Below are 20,956 nucleotides of genomic sequence, written 5' to 3'. Positions count from 1 at the left end.
TAAATAAGTGCAAAGTATAATAATATGCTTATCCCTCTATTAAACTGGAAAGTTTTGTTGTTTAACATATTTATGAAAATTTGAAATAGGCACTCTCAAATCTCATCCTACCATTTAATACAGTAGTTTCACCTCTGAGATTATAACCAAAAGAAGTAATTTTAAATATGAAAAAAATCGTTAAGTAGATGTCCATTGCAATGTTCTTTGTAATAATATAGGAAATACAGCATATAATTTGGAAATCTAAATATATTAGAACTGTTTCAAAAATATTTTTTAAGTAAACATCTATTTTGGTATAATTTGCTAGAATTCAAAGTATGTAGTGATGAGAATGGGTCACCTAGGCATCCCAACTCATGGAATCCCATAAAGGTGGTAATTAATCATAATGAACACATTCAAAAGGACTGTCAGAGGTTATTTTAATGTGAAAATCTCATCAATTTCATGGGACAAAAGTTATTTACTAGTAAAAAGGGGATATTCCAGATATGAAGGAAGAACGAGCATATAAGATGAATAAGATCTCAAACCCCTGAGCTCAGGCAATCCACCTGCCTTGGCCTCCCAAAGCACTAGGATTACAGGTGTCAACCAACCCCGTCTCTACTAAAATACGAAAACCAATTAGCCAGGAATGGCGGCATGCAGCTGTAGTCCCAGCTACTCAGGAGGCTGAGGCAGGAGAATTGCTTGAATCTGGGAGGCAGAGGTTGCAGTGAGCCAAGATTGTGCCACTGCACTCCAGCCAGGGTGATTAGAGTGATACTCCATCTCAAAAAAAAAAAAAAAAAGATGAAACAGTTGTTTTTCCAAAAAGGATGTTGTATCATTTACTATTTCAATGTCTGCATATGCTGACAACCGACTCTGGTATGTTACATTCTCTGATGCAGACCCCCACAGATTTCAAATACATAAAATTTGTAAATATCTGCCACTGCATGATGCTTTCAGGCCATTTTTAAGGAAATAAGTGCTATTTCTACTAAAAGAATGAGAAAAACATATAGTCACCTTGAAACCCTTTTGAAGTAAGGTAGAATTAGATGAGAATTGAGGTGTTAAATAAAAATTAAACCAGGCAATATGCTGCAATCACATAGGTCAAAAAAACCTACCTATGGGAACAAAGGAGGTAGAAAAAAACAACAAAAACATTAGTAGTCCATTCATTCATCCGTTAATGCATATAAATTGAACACCTGTTACATACCAGGCACTGCAGCACAGAGACATAATAGCCATCTTGGGGCTTACATTCTAGCAGAGAGGAGGAACATAATATTCAAGTCAGCATGTGACTGGGGCTGACTCCTTTCTCCCTGCATTTTTTGCTTTTTTCTTCTGTTTACTATCAACTATGCTCATGAATGTTCACTTTAATAATATTCATTTTAAATGACTGAACTTTTCTCAGATTTTAAAAGAAATCAACCATACAAATTGATCATTATTTATCAGGCTCATTTCCAATTCTAACATTCAGAAATAAAAGCTAGATAGCTCTCTATAAATTGAACAAGTGCTGGAAAGGTTTCCTAGAGAAGATCAGGACACTTTTTTTGCAATTTGTACAATGCAGCTGTCATACCTTTTCAATTACCATGTGGATCCCAGCCTTTACGACACCCAATCTGCACATTTAGAGAATAAACCAAAATAAAAACACTGACAACACAGAGGTGTGAATAGTAATTATAATTAACCCTTTCTAAAAGAAAAGGTATATGTAATAGTACATAATAGAGTAACAATTGTAACTCGTCTTTTTTTTTTCCTTTTTACCCAAAGCATAAAGCAGAGATAATACGTTATACCAGATTAACATGCAACTTAAAAAAAGATTAATATACATATTAAACATGGAAATTCACCAGTAAAATCTTATTTGTCATTTTCCCCCAACTACCTCGACATTATTCTTCCATTTCATAATCAACAAGGTTCTACTTCTGGTCACCTGATAAATGCCCTGCATTCCTGAAACTTGACATTTCAGTCAATTATGGACACAAGAACATTGTTACAAGTATAATGAAAAACCACATCTATAAAGCAGCTGACTGCTCTGCTTTCCACAGAAACGCCCCCACTCCAACCTGCCCACTCCCTCCCTTTCCTCAGCACAAACATAAATATCCCCCAGTCATTGATGAAGCTGTGTTGCTGAAAAGGTCCTGACGCATTATTTCCCTAGATACCTAACACATCAGCACTGTGCAAATAAAATGCACCCAAGCACTCTAAACTTCTCCCTTTTTCAAAAATTCCTTTTGTGCAAAATTTCCCTAGTATACAGAGAAACACAAGTTCACAAAATGATAAAGAGATGAGACAAAATTTCTCTTGCATGCAAATCTTGAGTAAAAACCTTTTATTGTTTTGGAAATTCAAATACAAGAAACCTAAGGTCTTCTTATTTGCTTGTCAAAGTGCATAGAGCTCAATTGGAAGGGATGGTGAGTATGTGGGGAAGGTGTTTTACAAAGAGACTAGGTGGAACCCATTTTTATCTAGGCTTCTCTAGAACAATATGATAAATAAGAAAGAATAAAGATTAATATCTACAAGAAGAATGTCATATTTAAAATCAATATGATTAGTAAACTGCATTTTAAGTACAAATTAAAATGATTAGTATACATTTCTCTCATCTCTAGCAACCAAGAGAGCCCTCATTAGACATAGCTACCTCCTCAATGCTGTATCTTGAACATTAACCTAAAAAATATCTTTAAAAGTGCTTTGCAGGTATCACCTTATACCATGGAACAAAAGAGGGATATAAGAAAAGGCTACCCCAATCTAAAGGACTATTTTCAAGCAAAAATAGAGGAATTCTGTGTATCATCAATGTAAGATATTTAGGGGAAGGGCACAGTACATATTACAATAATTTAAAATCATATGCACATTTCACTTTCCATGCACAATGATTTCTAATATGAAACAATGTAACTATACACCACTGAACATACAATCAAGCTTTGCCCCAGAATTTACAGTCAAACTCTATAGTCAGCTAAAAAAAAAAAAACAAAAACAAACAAACAAAAAAACCTGGAAGAATATATGATAAATGTATGAAGATTCTATTAAATAGTTTGATTTGTAAGTAGAATCTAAACAAAGAGGAGGAATTTGGACACATACACATATACATATGCACAAACGAAATGGCTCAACATCTAAATGGTATGACACAAAACTACTAATCACTTAACTATGAGAATCAAGAGGCTACTCTTATGTAAGCAAAGAACTTTTACTTATGATTTCAAACATACAGTTTAATTTTCTGTTAAAACTGTTTTAAAAAACAGTAGCAGGGTTCAGTTTTCTAGTCACTGCGTTAACTAATGCCAGGGACAGGACATACTTGTATTATTAGGTAAGAGACAAAATGGTGTGGCTCGTGTTTCTTTATATTATGGTTTGTTGAGGGTGAGATGGATATCTTCAATTTCAAGATTTTTATTCAAATAAAGTACAAATTGTGACAGAAACCCTCTAGGCTGTGTTATCAGTTAAGACAAGCACATGTAATACCATAGAAAATACATATAATTTATTAGATGGGCTTAAAATAAACACAAATCCATTTTTAGGCACTTCTTGAGTACACACTATGGGAATTTTCTATCAAAGAACAGGCTATCTAGCAGGCAACAGCATAAAGATTTAAACTTAGTTTTTAGAACAATACGCAAGGGCTAGACAATTGATAAGAAATATTGCAAAATGAATCCAAGTGCATCCTGTTACATTTCTTCACAATTTGACAGGACTTTGGGGTTAACTAGAAAGTTACTTTTTAGCATCTGAAATTTTAATTTCTGGTTTTCCTTCCTTTTTATTTTATTATCATGGTCTTAATCTATCATACATTCTTTGAGGAAGCATGATATAGAAGTTTTATTTTTGTATAAGTAGAGCTTTAAAGACATTTATCTGCATCTACAGTCAATGCATGACAATTATTTTGATGTCTTTTAAACAGGTTTATTCATCAGGTTTATTTCAACAGGTTTATTTTGTACAGTTAGCCTTTTGATTGCTAATTCCTTTAGACAGCTCATGTTTATCTTTGTTCTATAAGCAAACATGAAGAAAAAATGGAATGTGGGCAATAATTTCAAGGATGCCTTTAGGTTATATGCTACATATCAATTTAGTTTGGCATCTTTTTCCAACTCAAACTGAACTGGTATTCTGTGCAACATAACCATTCTTGGTAATAGGAAGACAATACAAATAAAACTTAATCCTGTTAATGCCTAACTAGGAGCTCAAGGAACTGGCAGAGTCTGGGTATTTCCCTATCTTTCTAAATCTACTTCCCAACTTGTGAAGTTAAATTAAAAAGCATGAAAATGTTAAATACAATATAATTTAAAGAATTCTAATATTGGCATCTGTATGCTATATGCACCGCAAGCTGGTCTTCTGAGGGACTCCACCTCTCTGATAACGCTCTCTAATGAGCAAAGTCCAAATCACTACCTCGAGCCAGTGGTGAGAAGTTAGCAAGGAACTAGAGAAGCTACATAGAAACTACTGATTTGGGCAACAACGGTTATAGACAAAGTTTAGAATAACCTTCAGGACAGAGATATCTTCACTGATGGTAAATGAAGATACAGGAGAGCAAGGGATACCTGAGCTATGGGGAAGCTGATCTTGAAAGCAAGAAGATCCAGATTACACTTGAAGAGTGGGAGGGGCCAAAGTTACATGGAGAAAGTTGTCTCTACCCAGCAGCCTTGAAAAAGGGATTGATGTCAAGATACAACTGGGCAGTTAAGAGATGACCCTGAAGTTCTGAGATAACCGATGATGTAGTACTATCTCCTATATACAAAGCAGAGCATACTACACATACATTCCCAAAAATGCCTGCAGAGAAAACTAGAAAGTTGTTTAGTTTTTCTATTTACGCTAATATAAACAGGTTTTGAAATTGTCTGTACTGTATGTGGTTGCTATAGTGACAGCAAGAAATGTAAAGTGCCTATACAAGAGGAGACAATAGGGTCCTGTTTCTAGGCAGCTCAAAACTATATACTGAGACAAAATGGAAAAAATGTCAGGGACTTCATGCCTTTCCTCAAGCTCTGTGCACTTCTCACTGTAACAATCTACTAGGCACTTCCTAAAGGCCAGAAAATAAAACCTCTTCTTTCCTCTATGTCATCCCATGCTTCTAACATCCCTTTCATTACCTATATTAAAAATGCCAGCCAGCAGTGCTAAAGCACTTTTATATTCTTAAGGCAAAATGTGGTATAAGAAAATGAATCCCCTAACCACTTCCTCACTATCACCCCTAAACCACCTGCCTACATTGTATCCTTTGCCTATTATGAGGACCAAGATGTACTGGGAAGATACAGAACTGGAAATTTCAAATAAGAACCCTTTATATAATGTGTAAGATATACTTTACAGATGCTATTATGACAAAATTAAACATATTCAAATCCTTATAGCATACGGTTACTTTTGCCAAGATATCAAAAGAAGTTACATGACTTCAAAATTAGCATCAAAAACAGGATATTTAAATCCAGCCACGTGTACAGAAGCATCTTTGTTCTTCTCAGAGCTAAACACAATGACTCTACGAGATGTTTTCACTCAAAAGTGGCATATTAAAAACCCAAAAGCATCTCTCTTTGCTTAATTCCACTTAAACTACATACAAATTGCCAATATGACTTTTTACCAGCCTATCTTGTTTGAAAATAATACTGTTAAAATGATTTTGACATTTTCATATACAAATTTATTTTTCCCAACTATAATTTTGGTTTTATGTACGAGTACACAGATCCCACCTTATTTTTAATGTTCACCTTGAAGGGTAGAGAACAAAATCAAGTTTTATAAATGTAGCGTAAAATTCCACATCTTCTCATGACGTCATGTCAATAATCCACTACACTAAACCAACCGTAACTAGGTAGTGCATGATTTAAACTGCCAATTATGAATAAATTTGAGCCAATACCTTGATGACAAGGGAATGTGCTGATATCATGTTAAACTGATGTGGCAGCAATCCAAGGGACTAAGCACATGATTATTCAAATTAAAAAATAAAAAGGACAAAAGATGTGGATTTTCTGGGGTACATCACAGAATATTTATCTGGTGAAACCACAATACAGATTTGGGTTAAGGGGATTTTTAACAGATAAGTAATTCTTTATAGAGATTTGAGAAAGTATGTGAACATGAGAAAAGCTTGGTAATTTAAGATTTACTTTTGTAAAACCAGGTGGACAAAGATTAAATTATGCTTGCGTTTTGAACATTATAAATATAAAACACAAAACATCCAATGTTAAATACTGATCTCCCATGCCTGACCTGGATTTAGATACTGAGTATTCCCCATTTTATAGAAAGAAACTTTCTAAGTTTTATCAACACTTAAAGTATATAACATTATTCCTCACCAAAATCTTCATAAAGTTTAAAAGTGTGATATTAAAAGTAGTTTTTTTCTTAAATATGCTAAAACGTGGGTTTGGATTAACCTTCAGATTTTCAAGGCATGAAAGATATACAAATAGAGTATCCAAGAATATGTTTTAACACATTTAGGACAAGTTTGTTTACAGTTGTGACAGGAATACCTTTGAATTTCAGACACTGAAAAAAGATACCCTAAGCTAACATAAAGGGTGTTTTGGGTCAAGTTACTTCATAGTACAAATAATACATTGTATCAATGAATTTTTAAGTCAAATTCTTAAGATCATTCAAAAAACACTTGCATTTTATAACTGTCAAACAATGCATTTATGTAATAGAAGATACAACAAAATTTAGAAATAAAAAAATCTCACACTATATTTCAAGTACCAAAATAAGACATTATCAGTGTTGCTCAGAAACACACCTAACTTTTACTCTGAAATTCATTTTAACTGCTTGACATACAATATAATACTTAAAAATAATATATCTAAATTGTTTACCAGTATTTATAGAGTGTTACTTTCCTGGGTAGACATGTTTCACACAACAGTTTTCAATTAATGCTGAGAACTCATTTGATCATTTTAATCGTAATTTATGATTCACTGATTAATGAATAATTTATTCAGTAATTTAGATGCCATAAGAACCACTGAAAGGAATAATCTGATAGTTGCTCATGGTACAATCCTGCCCATTAGTAATACTAAGCCAAGAATCTGATAGCTATCCCACTCTGCTGAATTACATGTTTCCACATGTGTGATTTTAGTCAACAAAAAATCAATACACAATGTCATGCTTTTTCCTTTTCCTTTTTTTTTTTAACAAGCAGCTCATTGATTTGGGAGGTTGATTAGTACAATACAGTGAACATAGGGAGAAACTATAAAATGGCACTTAACACCAATGTCAATATTTATCTCATTATGGTTATAAGGATATTATTAATATTTGTGTTATTTGTGTTTCTTTAGAACATAAATCAAAGCCATTAACTTGAACTTGAGGTATATACACAATATACACACAACCTTAAGCAAAATACTTTTTATAAGTAACGTTATATTTTAAAATATTGGAAACTAAGTATCTGTGATTTGTAATTTTGACTTAATGGAACAAGAAGAAACAACATTCAACTAGGGAGGGTTATACTGATAATAAAGCTCTTAAAATTCAAAATGTCTTCCTCTCCCTTTGTACTTACCACAGGCTACACAATGTCCTGAGAGGATTCATTATGAGAAAAATGTCAATCACAGCTTTAAAACTTACTTTGGAAAAAACTAACGAGAAAGCAAATTGGAAGGTGATACTTCATCTTTGTTTTCAAATAAGTGGTCTTAATTTTTCTTCTTATAGAAAACGTTTAAATCAGTTTATTATAAATATATCTAAACCATTAATTTTTGCAGCTTCCAGGTAAAGTCCAGCACTTCATTTATACAAAGTCTATGAGAAGAGGTCAGTAGAAATCATCTAATCTTAAGTCGTGACATCATCCATTCAAGTCCTTGGCACAATCTATAAAGAAAACAAAAATCATTTGATTAAATTCTGAACTAAGAAGCTATGAACAGCAAACTAAAAGGGAGTATTTTTCATTTAGCTAAATAACAAAGATTTAAAAATCAGTAATATTCAGTGCTTGGGCTGCTGCAGTGAAGCCATATTTTCATATACAATACATCCGTGCTTTTTTGTTTCTTTTCTTTTTTTTTAGGCTCTCACTCTGTCACCCAGGCTGGAATGCAACGGCACAATCAATGGCAGCCATGCCCTCCTGTGCTCAATCCGTCTTCCACCTCAGCCTCTCCAGTTGCGGGGACTACAGGTGCGTGCCACCACGCCCAGCTAATATCTGTGCTCTTTTGGTTCAGTTGTATCTCTAGTGCCCAGAACACTGTCTGACACTTTAAAAAAGCTTTATAATTATACAAGAGTGCCCACAGAAAGCAACATGTCAAAAATATATCTAGCAATACATATCAAAAGTATTTAAAATATCAATACTCTGCACCCTTTTTTCTACTTCTAGAAATGTATCCTAAAAAAATCAGACATAAACATAGACTTAAATACAAAACTGCTCTTTAAAGTACTTTTAATAAGAAAAGAATTTCTGTCTAGAAATACAGAAAAAAAATAAATTAGAGGACATTCATATGATAAAGTATTTAAAACTTTCCTTTCAAAAATGATTTTATGATTCTCATCACCAGAAAATGGAGGAAATAAAACCATTTTATAACATAAAATGCTCATGATATAAATGAAAAATGGCAGGATATTAAACTAAATATATAGTAGAGTTATTAAAACAAAGCATACACACAATATGTATGTTACATAAAACAAAATGTAAGTATACAAAACTTTTGAAGGCAATAAAATTTCTTATCAGTAACATCAGTTATCACTAACAACTGTTAATTGAACATAACCCAAAATACAGAAAAGGATGTTATTGTGGTCAAAGAAACTAAAAGTTTAGCAAGAGTGAAATGATTGTACACATTAAGTTACAACAAAATAAAGAACTGTTACAAGTATTAACTATTATCTATGACAAGCTTTTGTAGAAATAAAAATATTAAATTTTTGTTTAATTCAGATTTTTGTTAAGTATTTCTAATAATGTAAAAGAAGACATAAATAGAAAAATGACGGTAATGAGGTAAACAAATGGTTGTTTTGGGGTGGTTGTCCCATACTTTTCTTCTGTGACTAGATTTGTTACTTTTAAACTACTGATAGGAAACAGTACACGAAATGATAGATGAAGAGATTATTTAACTCCAAACGAATAAATGAACAGTAGTTACCTAATAGCAAACTAGAAACTGACTTAACATCCATTCTCTTAATTGGATCTTTATAACACTGAGATCAGAATCTTTCCAATGTTACAAAGGAAACCCAGGCTTGGCAATGTTAGCAAATGGGAAAAGTAGAAGTCAAATGAAGCCACTCTCCAAAGTTTGTGACTTCCAGTCCACTGAATCAAAACAGTAATCAATACTAAAACCAGTAATTTAGACCAAGGTAGCTGAACTATAAAAGAAAAACAGAACATTGCTCTCAAAACCAAACTCATCCATTACTTTCCCATTTTTAAAACAAAATTGCTTTTCCTTTTTAAAATGAAATTGAATTAATATCTATACTAATGATACATTTTCCATACAATTAATTATCAAAGTATATAAATTAAATCTTATGTCAATCCTAGATCACTTGTCTTTATTGCCAAATATTATAAATCAGTGCTTTTGCTTAAGATATATTTGACAGAGAACATATTTTTACTTAAATGAATACATGGATAACTGGTATTATCTGTGATTTTTTAATGAATGTTTTTTTTTTTCATTAAAAAATCTTTTTTAAGGTTCTAATTATGCTCTTCCAAATGTTGGTAATAGTGCCTTCTATTAAGATTTAACTTCAATAACTTATTATATTGGTTAATCCTTCGTCATGGTCCTGAAAGGAAAACCATTTCTCCCACTTGAGCTAATTCATCCATACCCCATGCTTCTGCCCTTTCCTAACACCTCAAGAACCTCGACCCCAACTTAAGACCTCTATTTAGAATCCTTCATTGCTAATTTCTTTCTTTTTTTCTTGGCTTTGAAATGCAATCATGCATCATTTAATGACAGGGATGCATTCTGAGAAATATGTCAGGTGATTTCATCACTGTGTGAAGATCATAAAGTGTACTTACACAAACCTAGATGGTATAGCCTAGTCTGCACCTAGGCTCTATGCTTTAAAGCCTGCTGCTCCCAGGCTACACGCCTGTACAGCATGTTACCGTACTAAATTCTGTAGGTAACCATAACCCAATAGTAAGAACTTGTTTTGAAACATACCTAAAAATAGAACAGGTTACTGTAATCATACAGTATTTTAATTTTATGGACCACTGTCACATATGTGGTCTACCACTGACCAAAACACTATTCTAGGGTACATGACTATATATACAGATCCACCATATTTTGGAAAAGCAACAACAAAAACTGTACTATAGTTTGGTCTTCCTTTTAGCTTTTTATCCTACTTCCAACCTCCTCTATTTATTTCATCTCTCCTTCCTCTTCTTGCCACACTCTACCGTTTACAAAGCTATTTTTGTTTCCTAAAATCTAACTCCTCTTTAAACTACACTAATCTCATGCCCACTTTCCCAATGCACAGAATTTGTTCTGACAAACTGGTTCAATGTACTCATTTGTTGTTAATTCAATGGCATTCTCTCCATCTTCTTGGTCCTTGACCTTAGGTTTGACAATGCCAATGACACCACCTCCTTTTTGAAATACTTTCATCTCTGGGCACTACACAGGGCAAACTTCCACTATAGGCACACACTTCTCTTCCATCACTTATCATTCCAGAACCAAGGAACATCATTGCCACATCCTCTCCAATTCCCCCAATCCTTCTTTTGACCACATTTGTGGCAACAGTAAATAACCCCAAACTAGTCTCAGACATGAATCCTCTTTGATTGGAGCTTTTTTATGCATAAAATATCACTTAAAAATAATTTCTCTGTAGAACTGTTATGAGGATTAAATGAATCACTATATGGAAAGCTCTCCAGACACAGGACATGCTCAGCAAGTGTCAGGTCTTCAGTTCCACTACCATCTTAAGACATATTTCCTAACTTCTCCAGCTCACATTGATACTCCCATTTCTCTGAGCTCCTATAGCAATTATAACAGCTATATGCTTACATGTTCAGTAGGTTTATATCTATTATGTTTACATTGTTTTACTATTTACAGAACCACCCTAAAAAGTCCCAGAATATACACATGAACTATAGCTTATGTCTGTCCCTTATGATGTTTTGTATACAATAGCCTTAAATATTTATGAGTTTTAAGATAATATACGTGTTTCTAAGCAAAATACATGTTTGATAACATCTAAGAGGAAGACTTCTTACCCCTCGCCAGTTAGAGCACAGCATGCCTGGATATGCCACTGGTGATCTTTAATAGAAGTTAGCTTCAAAAACTGAGAGATTTCTGCTACAGTCATGCATTCTTTAACATCTTGTTTATTAGCAAAAATCAGCAATCCAGCTTTTCTTAGGTCCTATTAAAGCAAATACAACTGTAAAGGCCAGTACATTTTTCCACATATTTTTCAACTTAATTAACAGAATCTTTTTCACAATCTTAGTAACCTAGAATTTCTCAACTACTGACATAAAAGCATCTCACAGCACAGGCTGATAACACATTTTTTATACACTTGTATATGTTTACATATTTCTTTAGTCTTAGACTATAGTTTTTTATGGTCCTAAGTGCTATATTTAACAGTCATGTTTTCCAGTATATTTACTATCCACCCCCTAAATTCAAAACTAGGCTCAAATGGCTAAGAACTACCTTTTAGCCTAATACTTGAGAGCGCTCCAAAATTCTACCTTGCCTATACTTTTCTGCTTTACCTTACATCACTCCTATATAAGTACTCTGCTGTAATTAGCAATCGATCCACTGCCCTCTAAACAGTTTTAGGCACTGCCATCTCTATGTTGTTCAAATCATTTCTTTTGCGTATATTTCCTCCCCTCCAACCTCCTAAGCCAGCCTTTCCCAATCAGGATTCCACAAGAGAATTAAGCTCCACAGAAAATGATTTGAGTTTACTACATTACAAATCTCCCAATTATGTACATAGCTAGTACCTTCTAGGTGCATAGGAAATAAATGAATTCATTACGATGTATGCCTTAAAGCTTGGCGCTTAATTCTCAGTTTAAGTTCTATCCTAAACCAATTCTATTCACCCTAATTTCTCTCACTGTGTATGAAGATTTCTTAGATTTGAATATACAATACGGCCATCTTGGAATGGCATTAAACTTACCAAGTTTCCCCAATTAGAAATTCTGTCACTTCAATGCTATGACTCAGAGGTAAGTTCTTTAAACTTTCTGAATTTGTTCCTCATATCTTTGATTGAGTATCCAATCTGAGCAAGACACCCACTACACTAATCCTTTCCCAAATATAATTGTGCATACTCCAAATAATGGGTATAATGTTTTACTCACAAAACAGGCAAAAGTTCTTAGTCTCCTTCTGCTCCACTCCTCTTTACCTGCCAACCTTTTTAAAGCCAGGGACTTCCTTGATAATCTGTTCAAAATCATGGACCTTTCTCCACAAAATGCACATATGCATCCATACAAAATTTTTTTAAGTTTATATATAATTTTAGGGTGTTAATACCCTAAATTCCTTACATGGATACTGGGTCAAGAATCCATGAAGGACATACTCAATAACTAAATTAAACTCCATAAAATTCTGCTTATATTAGGAGATATAAAATTAAGGTTTTGGTGCCACACTTGCAAGTTTTCACAGCTGCTGAATGGCATCTGTCTTCTTAGGGATTTTGGTGAGATATTTTGGTTTTAATAATGTGTGTATGTGGTGGAATCAATAAAATCTTCAGTAGATACAAAATGACTCTTGTTAGAATACAGTTTTGATGATTCTTTCTGATGCAAATAAAAATATAAGTAGTATACCTGTATTTCTTACTTGGTCACAGGAGTTATGTAAAATATTTTATGTAACAATCAAGATTGATTTTAATTACAGTGCCCTCTGCAGGATGGCAGCTATTAATGCTACCACAGTTGATAGTTATCTGAATAAGTATGGTCAGAAAGGAATACTGCTACAATGTTTGCAATTTTAAGATTTCATGTTCAACTAGTTTCACCTATATTTCAGTTCACCTGCCTATATAAAAGACAAAAAATTTGAAGAGATAGACTATAATTTGTATACATATACTCATTATCAAGGATATACAGTAAATATTTTTCTTTCCTCCAAAACAGAAAATGCAACCATTAATCAGCCAGGCATGGTGGCTCACACCTGTTATACCTGCACTTTGGAAGGCCAAGGCGGGTGAATCTCTTGAAGCCAGGAGTTTGAAACTGGCCTGGCCAACATGGCAAAACACTGTTTCTACTGAAAATATAAAAACCAGCATGGTGCAGTGGTGCGCACCTGTACTCCCAGCTAATTCAGGAGGCTGAGGGATGAGAAGTGCTTGAGCCCGGGAGGTGGAAGTTGCAGTGAGCCAAAAGGGTGCTACTGCACTCCAGCCTGGGTGACAGAGTGAGACTCTGTCTCAAAAAAACAAAAATAAAAGAAATCATTATCAATAGTTAATATGTGGCTGAGTCAATAAGTAGATAGACTTTCCATGAGATTTAATTCCTATCTTCCTATCTTCTAGGTTTCCGTATCTCTTGCTAGCGTGTACTGAAGTCTTATATAGGTCAAGTTTGTTAATGTTGACATGCTGAAAGAACAAACTTCTGACAAATACTTGGCACAACTTAGGACACACGGTTTGTATTAGTGTAAGTAATTTGTATTCATCACTGTTAATGATAAAATTATTTTTGGAAGCCCGTAAGTTGAAAATTAAAAAACACAAAAAACAAAGCCATTAATAAAAGGTCTCCAAATACCTTGAATCAATTTTTCTAGATCTCAAAGGTTCAAATTTTTCAGTTATTGATTTTTAAGAAAAAGTTATTTTGCCAATTTTTAAATATTTAGAAAGAGAAGAAAATCTTCATTTGCTTTTTATTATATAACCTCAAAACCAAGTATGTATACAAAAGAATAATAGAAAATAGATACACTGAATAAAGGCTGTTCATCAACTTAACAAAAGGTGAAAGTATAAGGTGAACAGTGGTGATCTTTTGTACATAAGCCATTTGAAACACTTTAAAACCATTTCTGCTACAGATTTCTAGTTTAAGATATATTTAAGTTTGATCAAGGAGATGAGTAACAGCAATTGCAAGTCACATTTACTTAGAATCTTCTATATAGCATATATAGTTGTCAATTTGTTTCTTAAAACTTCATTTGTGAAGGTAACTCCTAGAAGCTGAGTCATTCTGAATAAAATTTTAGACTCTGGTGTTTGAAGCCATTTTAAATTTAATGAGTTCTAAAGTTTTACGTTTCACTTATGATAAAGCTTTGAAAGTTATTTTAAAATTTTTTATAGTTTTGTATTTCTTAATGATGTAAAGAATGGTTATCGGTGATGACAATAAGATTTTGTTGGTTATGAAGTACATATGAAACATCCAACTAACATCGTGTCTACATTTACTCTTCACTCACACATTGTCACTCTTTGATCCGTTTGTCTCTCTCCAGAACTCTGCCTGTTTGGCTCTTCTTGACCCTACTGAGTGGCCTGCTCAAACTCCCGCTTCATTTACAATCCCTTTCTTCTCTGGTCATCTCCCCATTCAGTCTCCTTTCCCTTTCCAACTAGGCCCTACTGATGTCTTTTTCTTTTTTCTTCCACTAATAGAGTCTGAGTCGGAACATCTAAATTCAAAACCTGGCTCTTAAAAAGCTAATCAAGTCACATAACCTTTCTGGGCCTCAGTGTACTCACCCATAACAGATAAGGTTAAGTGATCTGTGCAAGTTAATGCCCCCAGCTAGTAAAATTCAAAGACTTTGAACCCCACTACTGGGCTCTTCATATACTAATCCTGCTGCATATGGGCCGATTAGAGTAAAAATCAGATAGGGAGACTACGTGTTAACAGAACAAAAGATATAGGCCAGAGACAAATAACATTTGTATCAATTTTTCTTTTTCCAAAGTCTTCATAAAACCACCCTTTGGAATAAACTGAAAAACACTGCATTATTGCAAAATATGAACTTGAAAAGAAAAAAAAACCAAACCTTTGTCTTCTGCCTCTTTTTTGGCTTACTGCTTGTATCCCAACTAGAAATGGAATTTGTCAAATGAACACAGAATGGCAAGATGTATTTTTGTAAATCTCCAAGAGGTTTAAATACAGCTACTGGAATTAAAAGTCCAAAATATGGAAGGGTGCATCTTGGTGGTCAGAAGGAAATGAGGAACCTCAATTTACAGAACTATTTTACTAGGTTAGGTTCCCTAAAGCCCTGAAAGTTTGCCTGAAATACACTAAAATTCTTAAAGGAAATCTCAGAAACAAATCAAATCAATAACAAAATTAATATAAAACTTCACTACAAAGATATCCTGGTTTTCCTAAGCTTTGCAAAAATTCACTGAAATAAAAAATACTCTAGATATCTAAATATTAATTTTTCTATTCCTGTCTATGAGTTGAGAAAGTAGCATTTGCAATAAAAGATATCTAAAAATAATCAATTTTAGTAAATATTATATAAATACTATATAATATTACGGTTATTATCAAGTGGACTATATTATTCAGTTTATTATTTAAATTTGTTACCAGTAATATTTTTCTATTTTAAAAAAATTTAATTTTAAAATTTATTTTTATTTCTACTTATTTATTTTGAATTTAATTTAATTTTTTGAGACAGGGTCTTACTCTGGCTGGAGTACAGCGGCAAGAACAGCTCACTGTAGCCTTGACCTCCTGGGCTTAATTGATCCCCTTGCCTCAGCCTCATGAATAGCTGGACTACAGGTGCATGCCACCACATCTGGCTAATTTTGTTTATTTTTCATAGAGACAGGGTCTTGCCATGTTGCTCTGCTGGTCTTGAATCCCTAGGTTCAAGTGATCCTCCTGCCTCAGTCTCCTAAAGAGCTGTGATTATAGGAGTGAGCCACTATGCCCAGCCGGTATTTTTCAAGGACTATGAAAATGTAGCTGGTCATCTAATTTTTTTAGTCAAAGGGACAATATTAGAGAAACCTAACAGCAATTATATTTAAATATTAGTCGGCTGAGTAACAATCAAGAATTGCTAAGCACCCAGGTAATTTAAAATATCATTTCCAATGACAATTCTCTGTATAATTAATCTATTCAATGCAAAATGAAAGCCACTTATAGAAATTACTTTTGCCCAGGAAAATTACAAAATGAAATTTATCTAGGATAAGTGAAATAAAGTTCTGCAACTCAATCCATAATCTTTCTGCTGCTTCCAGATACACTTCCAAACTGGGAGATGTCAAAATAATAGAGCAAGCATGGCCAGTAAGTAACTTATTTAAAAAAATTTGAAATTGATAGGACCCTCATGAGAAACTAGAAAACAAAATATGATTCACATACTCTTCCCCCATATCTAATGTAAAAAGACTACTTACTTACCTCATGCGCTAACATTTTATAGAGTTCTTCTCTAGTTACAGAAATCCTCTCTCTGTCTGTACTGTCCACAACAACTATTACAAACTAAAATAATTATGAAAAAAATCATTAGTGATTACATAACTTGGTATTTGTAAAACTTAACATGTGTTTATTTGATATACGGGGTATTAATATCAAGAAATTGGAATCTCATGGTGTTGTTGGAAAATCAGAGCTACCTACTATACATTGTGAAACCAAAAGGTCTGATTGATTTTAATCTAAATATATTTACTAATTTTTAAGAGAAAAGAGAATATGATACTAACATTCTAACTAATACACAACACATGTCTGTTTTCTAAATTAGTATGTCAAATGCTAACAGGCCTATATCCATCTCTTTGTACTACAAATCAATAAGAAAAACATACAATATGATCTTGAATATATTACTTCCAGGCAGATGTTATTTATTAATATCAACCTGAAATCCTGAAGGGCATGAGTATGGGAGTAAAATAATGTGATTTAAAAAAAAAAAAATCAACCAATTGAAAGAATAAATCTCTATCTAAAACAAGCTCTCTTCCTTACATAAGTATCACCTGTTACCTGCAAGAACAACCCTTTCATGAACTGATGATGAAACTGGCATGAGAGGGTGCAGTGAAAAACTTGCGATGACTGTGGGACTGAGCTCCTCTGCACCTCTTCCTCGGCTCGGTGAGCACCCAAAAGCAAGGTTAGCAGGAACAGATGGAGACTTAACGTACTCACTTTATGTTAGCATTTATGATGCCCAAGTTGGTTCTGACTGCCTATTAGTAACATGCACTATTTACTTTTTAGACCTAGATCTTAATTTTTAAAGAAACTATTATGATTTTCTGAATCTTTTCTATTCTTCAGACTTCATCAACCAAAAAAGAGATGTATGAGAGAACTGTTACTTTAATTCTCCTCTCACTTGACAGCTTACTGATAGGTGGCTTTATCACTGTAAGGCCAATTTTATTCCAAGGTATTTTAATAAAGCTGTTGATTTTCAGATCGTTGGCATGAATATGAAACCTAGGCATTATGTACAGAGTAGCATATACACCTTTCTAATCATACACAACTTTCCTTCTAAACAATGATTAAATGCCTAATGCAGTGTTGGGAAATCAGGTTGTCAGATACACTTCAAGGTTTCTTAATAACTTAAAAGTCAGCTTTATACAAATATAAACCATGTTTTATTAACTTACAATGAACACTACAAAAACAATTGTCAGTCTTTTAATTCACAGGCCTATGCAATGAAGCACTCAAATGTCATAGGTCCAAAATTTTCCTTTGGAAAATAATGTGTAAATAAAAAGATATGATCAATCTAAAATGCCTTATAATCAAAAGAAAAATTATTTAATGTGCAACCATGTTTTGTAAAAGAAAATAGTAAAACTGGCTAGGATTCAAACCACCAAAGCTCTCTCATTTAGTGAGCTAAACTCAGCCAAACATAAATAGAGAGAAATGAAATAACAAACTATGAGATGGAAGTCATTACAAAAACAACTACTTCAGACAAGTTCTGAGATCAATACACAATCAGAACGTAATTAACCAATCCTCCCTATAGAGGTTCAGTGATAGTAGACACATTAACAATGGCCCTGAACAGGAAATCAAAGATTTCACTACGCTTAAACTATTTATTTATTAACATACTGTGATATTTCAAATAGATTAACGATAAGGGCTCAAATCTAGATGTTTTCCAAGCATTCTGTTCATATAATTTTTAGTATGGTAAGAAACATTACCTCTGTGTTAGTATAGTAAGTGTTCCAGGAAGAACGAAGAGATTCTTGGCCACCAATATCCCACATTAGGAAACGTGTATTATTAATCACTATCTCTTCTACGTTACTTCCTATTGTAGGAGATGTGTGTACAACTTCATTCATAGAACTGCAGGGAAAAGTTTACATACATTACTATTAGAAGGAAACTAACTTGCCTGAACAATTTTTTAATCAAGGACAAACCAGTATGACCTCCTTTCATAAGTTATAACTAAATATCCTTTTCCCACTAGTTTACAACATGAGTGAGCTAAGGGTTTAAACAGAGCTGGAGCTAGGTCATAGGCTATCTGGCACACACTAGATCATTCTAGGAAACCATAAAAACAAATATTTTTTCTTTCTTTTTTTAACTGGTACCCAGGCCAGAGTGTAGTGGCATGATCATACATATCAATGGCATGAGATTCACTGCAGCCTTGACCTTCTGAGTAGGCTCAAGCAATCTTCTCACCTCGGTCTCCCAAGTAGCTAAAACTACAGGTGTGCACCACTATGTCCAGCTAATTTTATAAAGTATACATATATATATTAATATATAGCTTATAAAGACATAGGAGTCTCACTACCTTGCCCAAGAGGTTTCTCAAACTCCTGGCTTTAAGCAATCCTCCCACCTCTGCCACCCAAAGTGCTGGGATAAGGGTGTGAGCAACCGCACCGGGTCATATTTTTCTACTTTCTACAAACAAAAGAGCTTTAGCACAAAACAACTGAGCAACTCAATGCCAACTATATGCTCAATATCATATAAATTTCTCACTTTCTACAAACCGTTGCTGAGATTTGGCTCCTGGTTTACCGTCAACCTGCTTTCTCACAGGGTAACTTAGGTTTCATGTAATGTCTTACTGCATTCATTCATTAAATATTACTCAGGCAAAAAAAGTAACTAGAAATAAAATTTTTTTAAGACAGTTAATACTTACAATTGGTAAAGGATGGTAGTTTTTCCTGCATTATCCAGCCCAACAATGATAACTTTGTGCTCTGAAACAGAGAAAATATCGGTGATTTTTTTCAAAAAAGAAAAAAAATTAGATTATAGGAAAAAAAAAAGGTTCCTTATTTCACCCTTCTATCTATGGTATAATTCAGTTCATGGCACTTTATACTTTCTTGGAAGTCAAAAGAACATCCTAGGAAGACCAGCAGAAGTGCGCCATTATACTCACCTTCCCCATCGCCATTATTCTAGAGACAACTCTCATCTTTCCAACCTCCTCTCTAGGAAGCCACAGCACTACAGTTTTACTAAATTATTCCCCTATCTTACAATGAAGAAACTTAAGGTCAGAAATAACTACCTATCACTCAGGGTTGTGTAACAATTAAAATAGCACACAGCAGTGCCTAGCACTGAAGAGGAGAGAGTTCTTAACCTGTTTTGCTAGCCCAGGAAAAGATAAAAATTTAGTAGAACTGTACTTCAAATTTTGAATTTTGAACTTTTCCTGGGCTAGTGATATGCAGTATGATGCTCTCAAGATGCTGGGCAGTTACAGTGAGCTGCAGCTCCCAGTAAGCCATGCAATAACAAGGGTAAACAACCAATACTGCCTAAGAGTATATTGTGCTATCAGATGGTTTTGCCCAACTGGAGGATGTCAGTGTGCTGAGCACATTTAAGGTAGGCTAGGCTAAGCTATGAAGTTTAGTAGGTTAGGTGTAATAAATGTTTTGACTTAAGTTACTTTCAACTTACGACAAGTTTATTGGCACATAACTACATCATAAGTTGAAGGGCATCTATAAACTGAAGTTCAAGTCACTCTCACTACATAAGCTACACATATGTTTACAGCAAACATTTCTCTACAGCTACTTGTGGTATCACCAAATGCTGGAATTATCCTAATTCTCCATTTAGGGAATCAGACTAATCCTTTAAAGTCTAGCTTTCCATGTAGAATCACTTTCTCTTGCTTTCCCATACTACCTCTAATCTTGCACTTATCCTAATTATTTACATGTACACTAATCTTAGTTTAATGAGGTGTCTTCAACTATATAAAATACATATTAATCATTTTTACACTTCTAATGACCACAACTCTTTCTGGCATAAAGTAGGTACTCAATAAATATTGAATTAATATGCATTCTATAAGTAACGAATGTTGAGGATTATAACACCTCAGAGCAAGATCTTTATAATTCAAATGGTAGTTGTTTTCCAAATAGATGCCACTTACCAAAGGAAATTCCTAATGATCTACAGGCACCTCCTATTATACAAAAATAGGAAGATTGAGTAAATAAAACATTTTAATACAATCCATTTTATCCAGTCATCTATGGGTAAGAAAGAGCAGATGGCTTAGAACCACTAGGGTCCTTAAGTGACATGATCACCTGCCCCTTTTATGGGTTAAGAATTACTTTAAAAACCTAGGGCCTAGGCCGGGTGTGGTAGCTCATGTTCGTAATCCCAGCACTTTGGGAGGCT

The 20,956-nt window shown here is 33.8% G+C and overlaps 1 protein-coding gene across 2 annotated transcripts in view; it reads right to left on the bottom strand.

The window, feature by feature from the left end:
* Positions 1 to 1,692: 1,692 nt before the first annotated feature.
* Positions 1,693 to 20,956, bottom strand: part of ARL5A (ADP ribosylation factor like GTPase 5A) — a 30,062-nt gene continuing 10,798 nt past the window's right edge. Inside the window, exons 2-6 of one of the 2 annotated variants that reach the window (XM_017523208.2) lie at positions 19,437 to 19,497; positions 18,466 to 18,613; positions 16,673 to 16,756; positions 11,465 to 11,616; positions 1,693 to 8,022 (exon numbers count right to left, since the gene is read on the bottom strand). In XM_017523208.2, the coding sequence (XP_017378697.1) occupies positions 7,974 to 8,022; positions 11,465 to 11,616; positions 16,673 to 16,756; positions 18,466 to 18,613; positions 19,437 to 19,497 (494 nt within the window). In that variant the 3' untranslated portion in view covers positions 1,693 to 7,973. The remainder of the gene's footprint in view (positions 8,023 to 11,464; positions 11,617 to 16,672; positions 16,757 to 18,465; positions 18,614 to 19,436; positions 19,498 to 20,956) is intronic. The other variant, XM_017523209.2, reaches the window with a different exon arrangement.

This window comes from Cebus imitator, unplaced genomic scaffold, assembly GCF_001604975.1.
Source record: "Cebus imitator isolate Cc_AM_T3 unplaced genomic scaffold, Cebus_imitator-1.0 Scaffold27, whole genome shotgun sequence".
NCBI classification, from domain to species: domain Eukaryota; kingdom Metazoa; phylum Chordata; class Mammalia; order Primates; family Cebidae; genus Cebus; species Cebus imitator.
The sequence above is the reverse complement of the archived record's forward strand: the minus strand, read 5'-3'. Positions and strand labels throughout refer to the sequence as shown.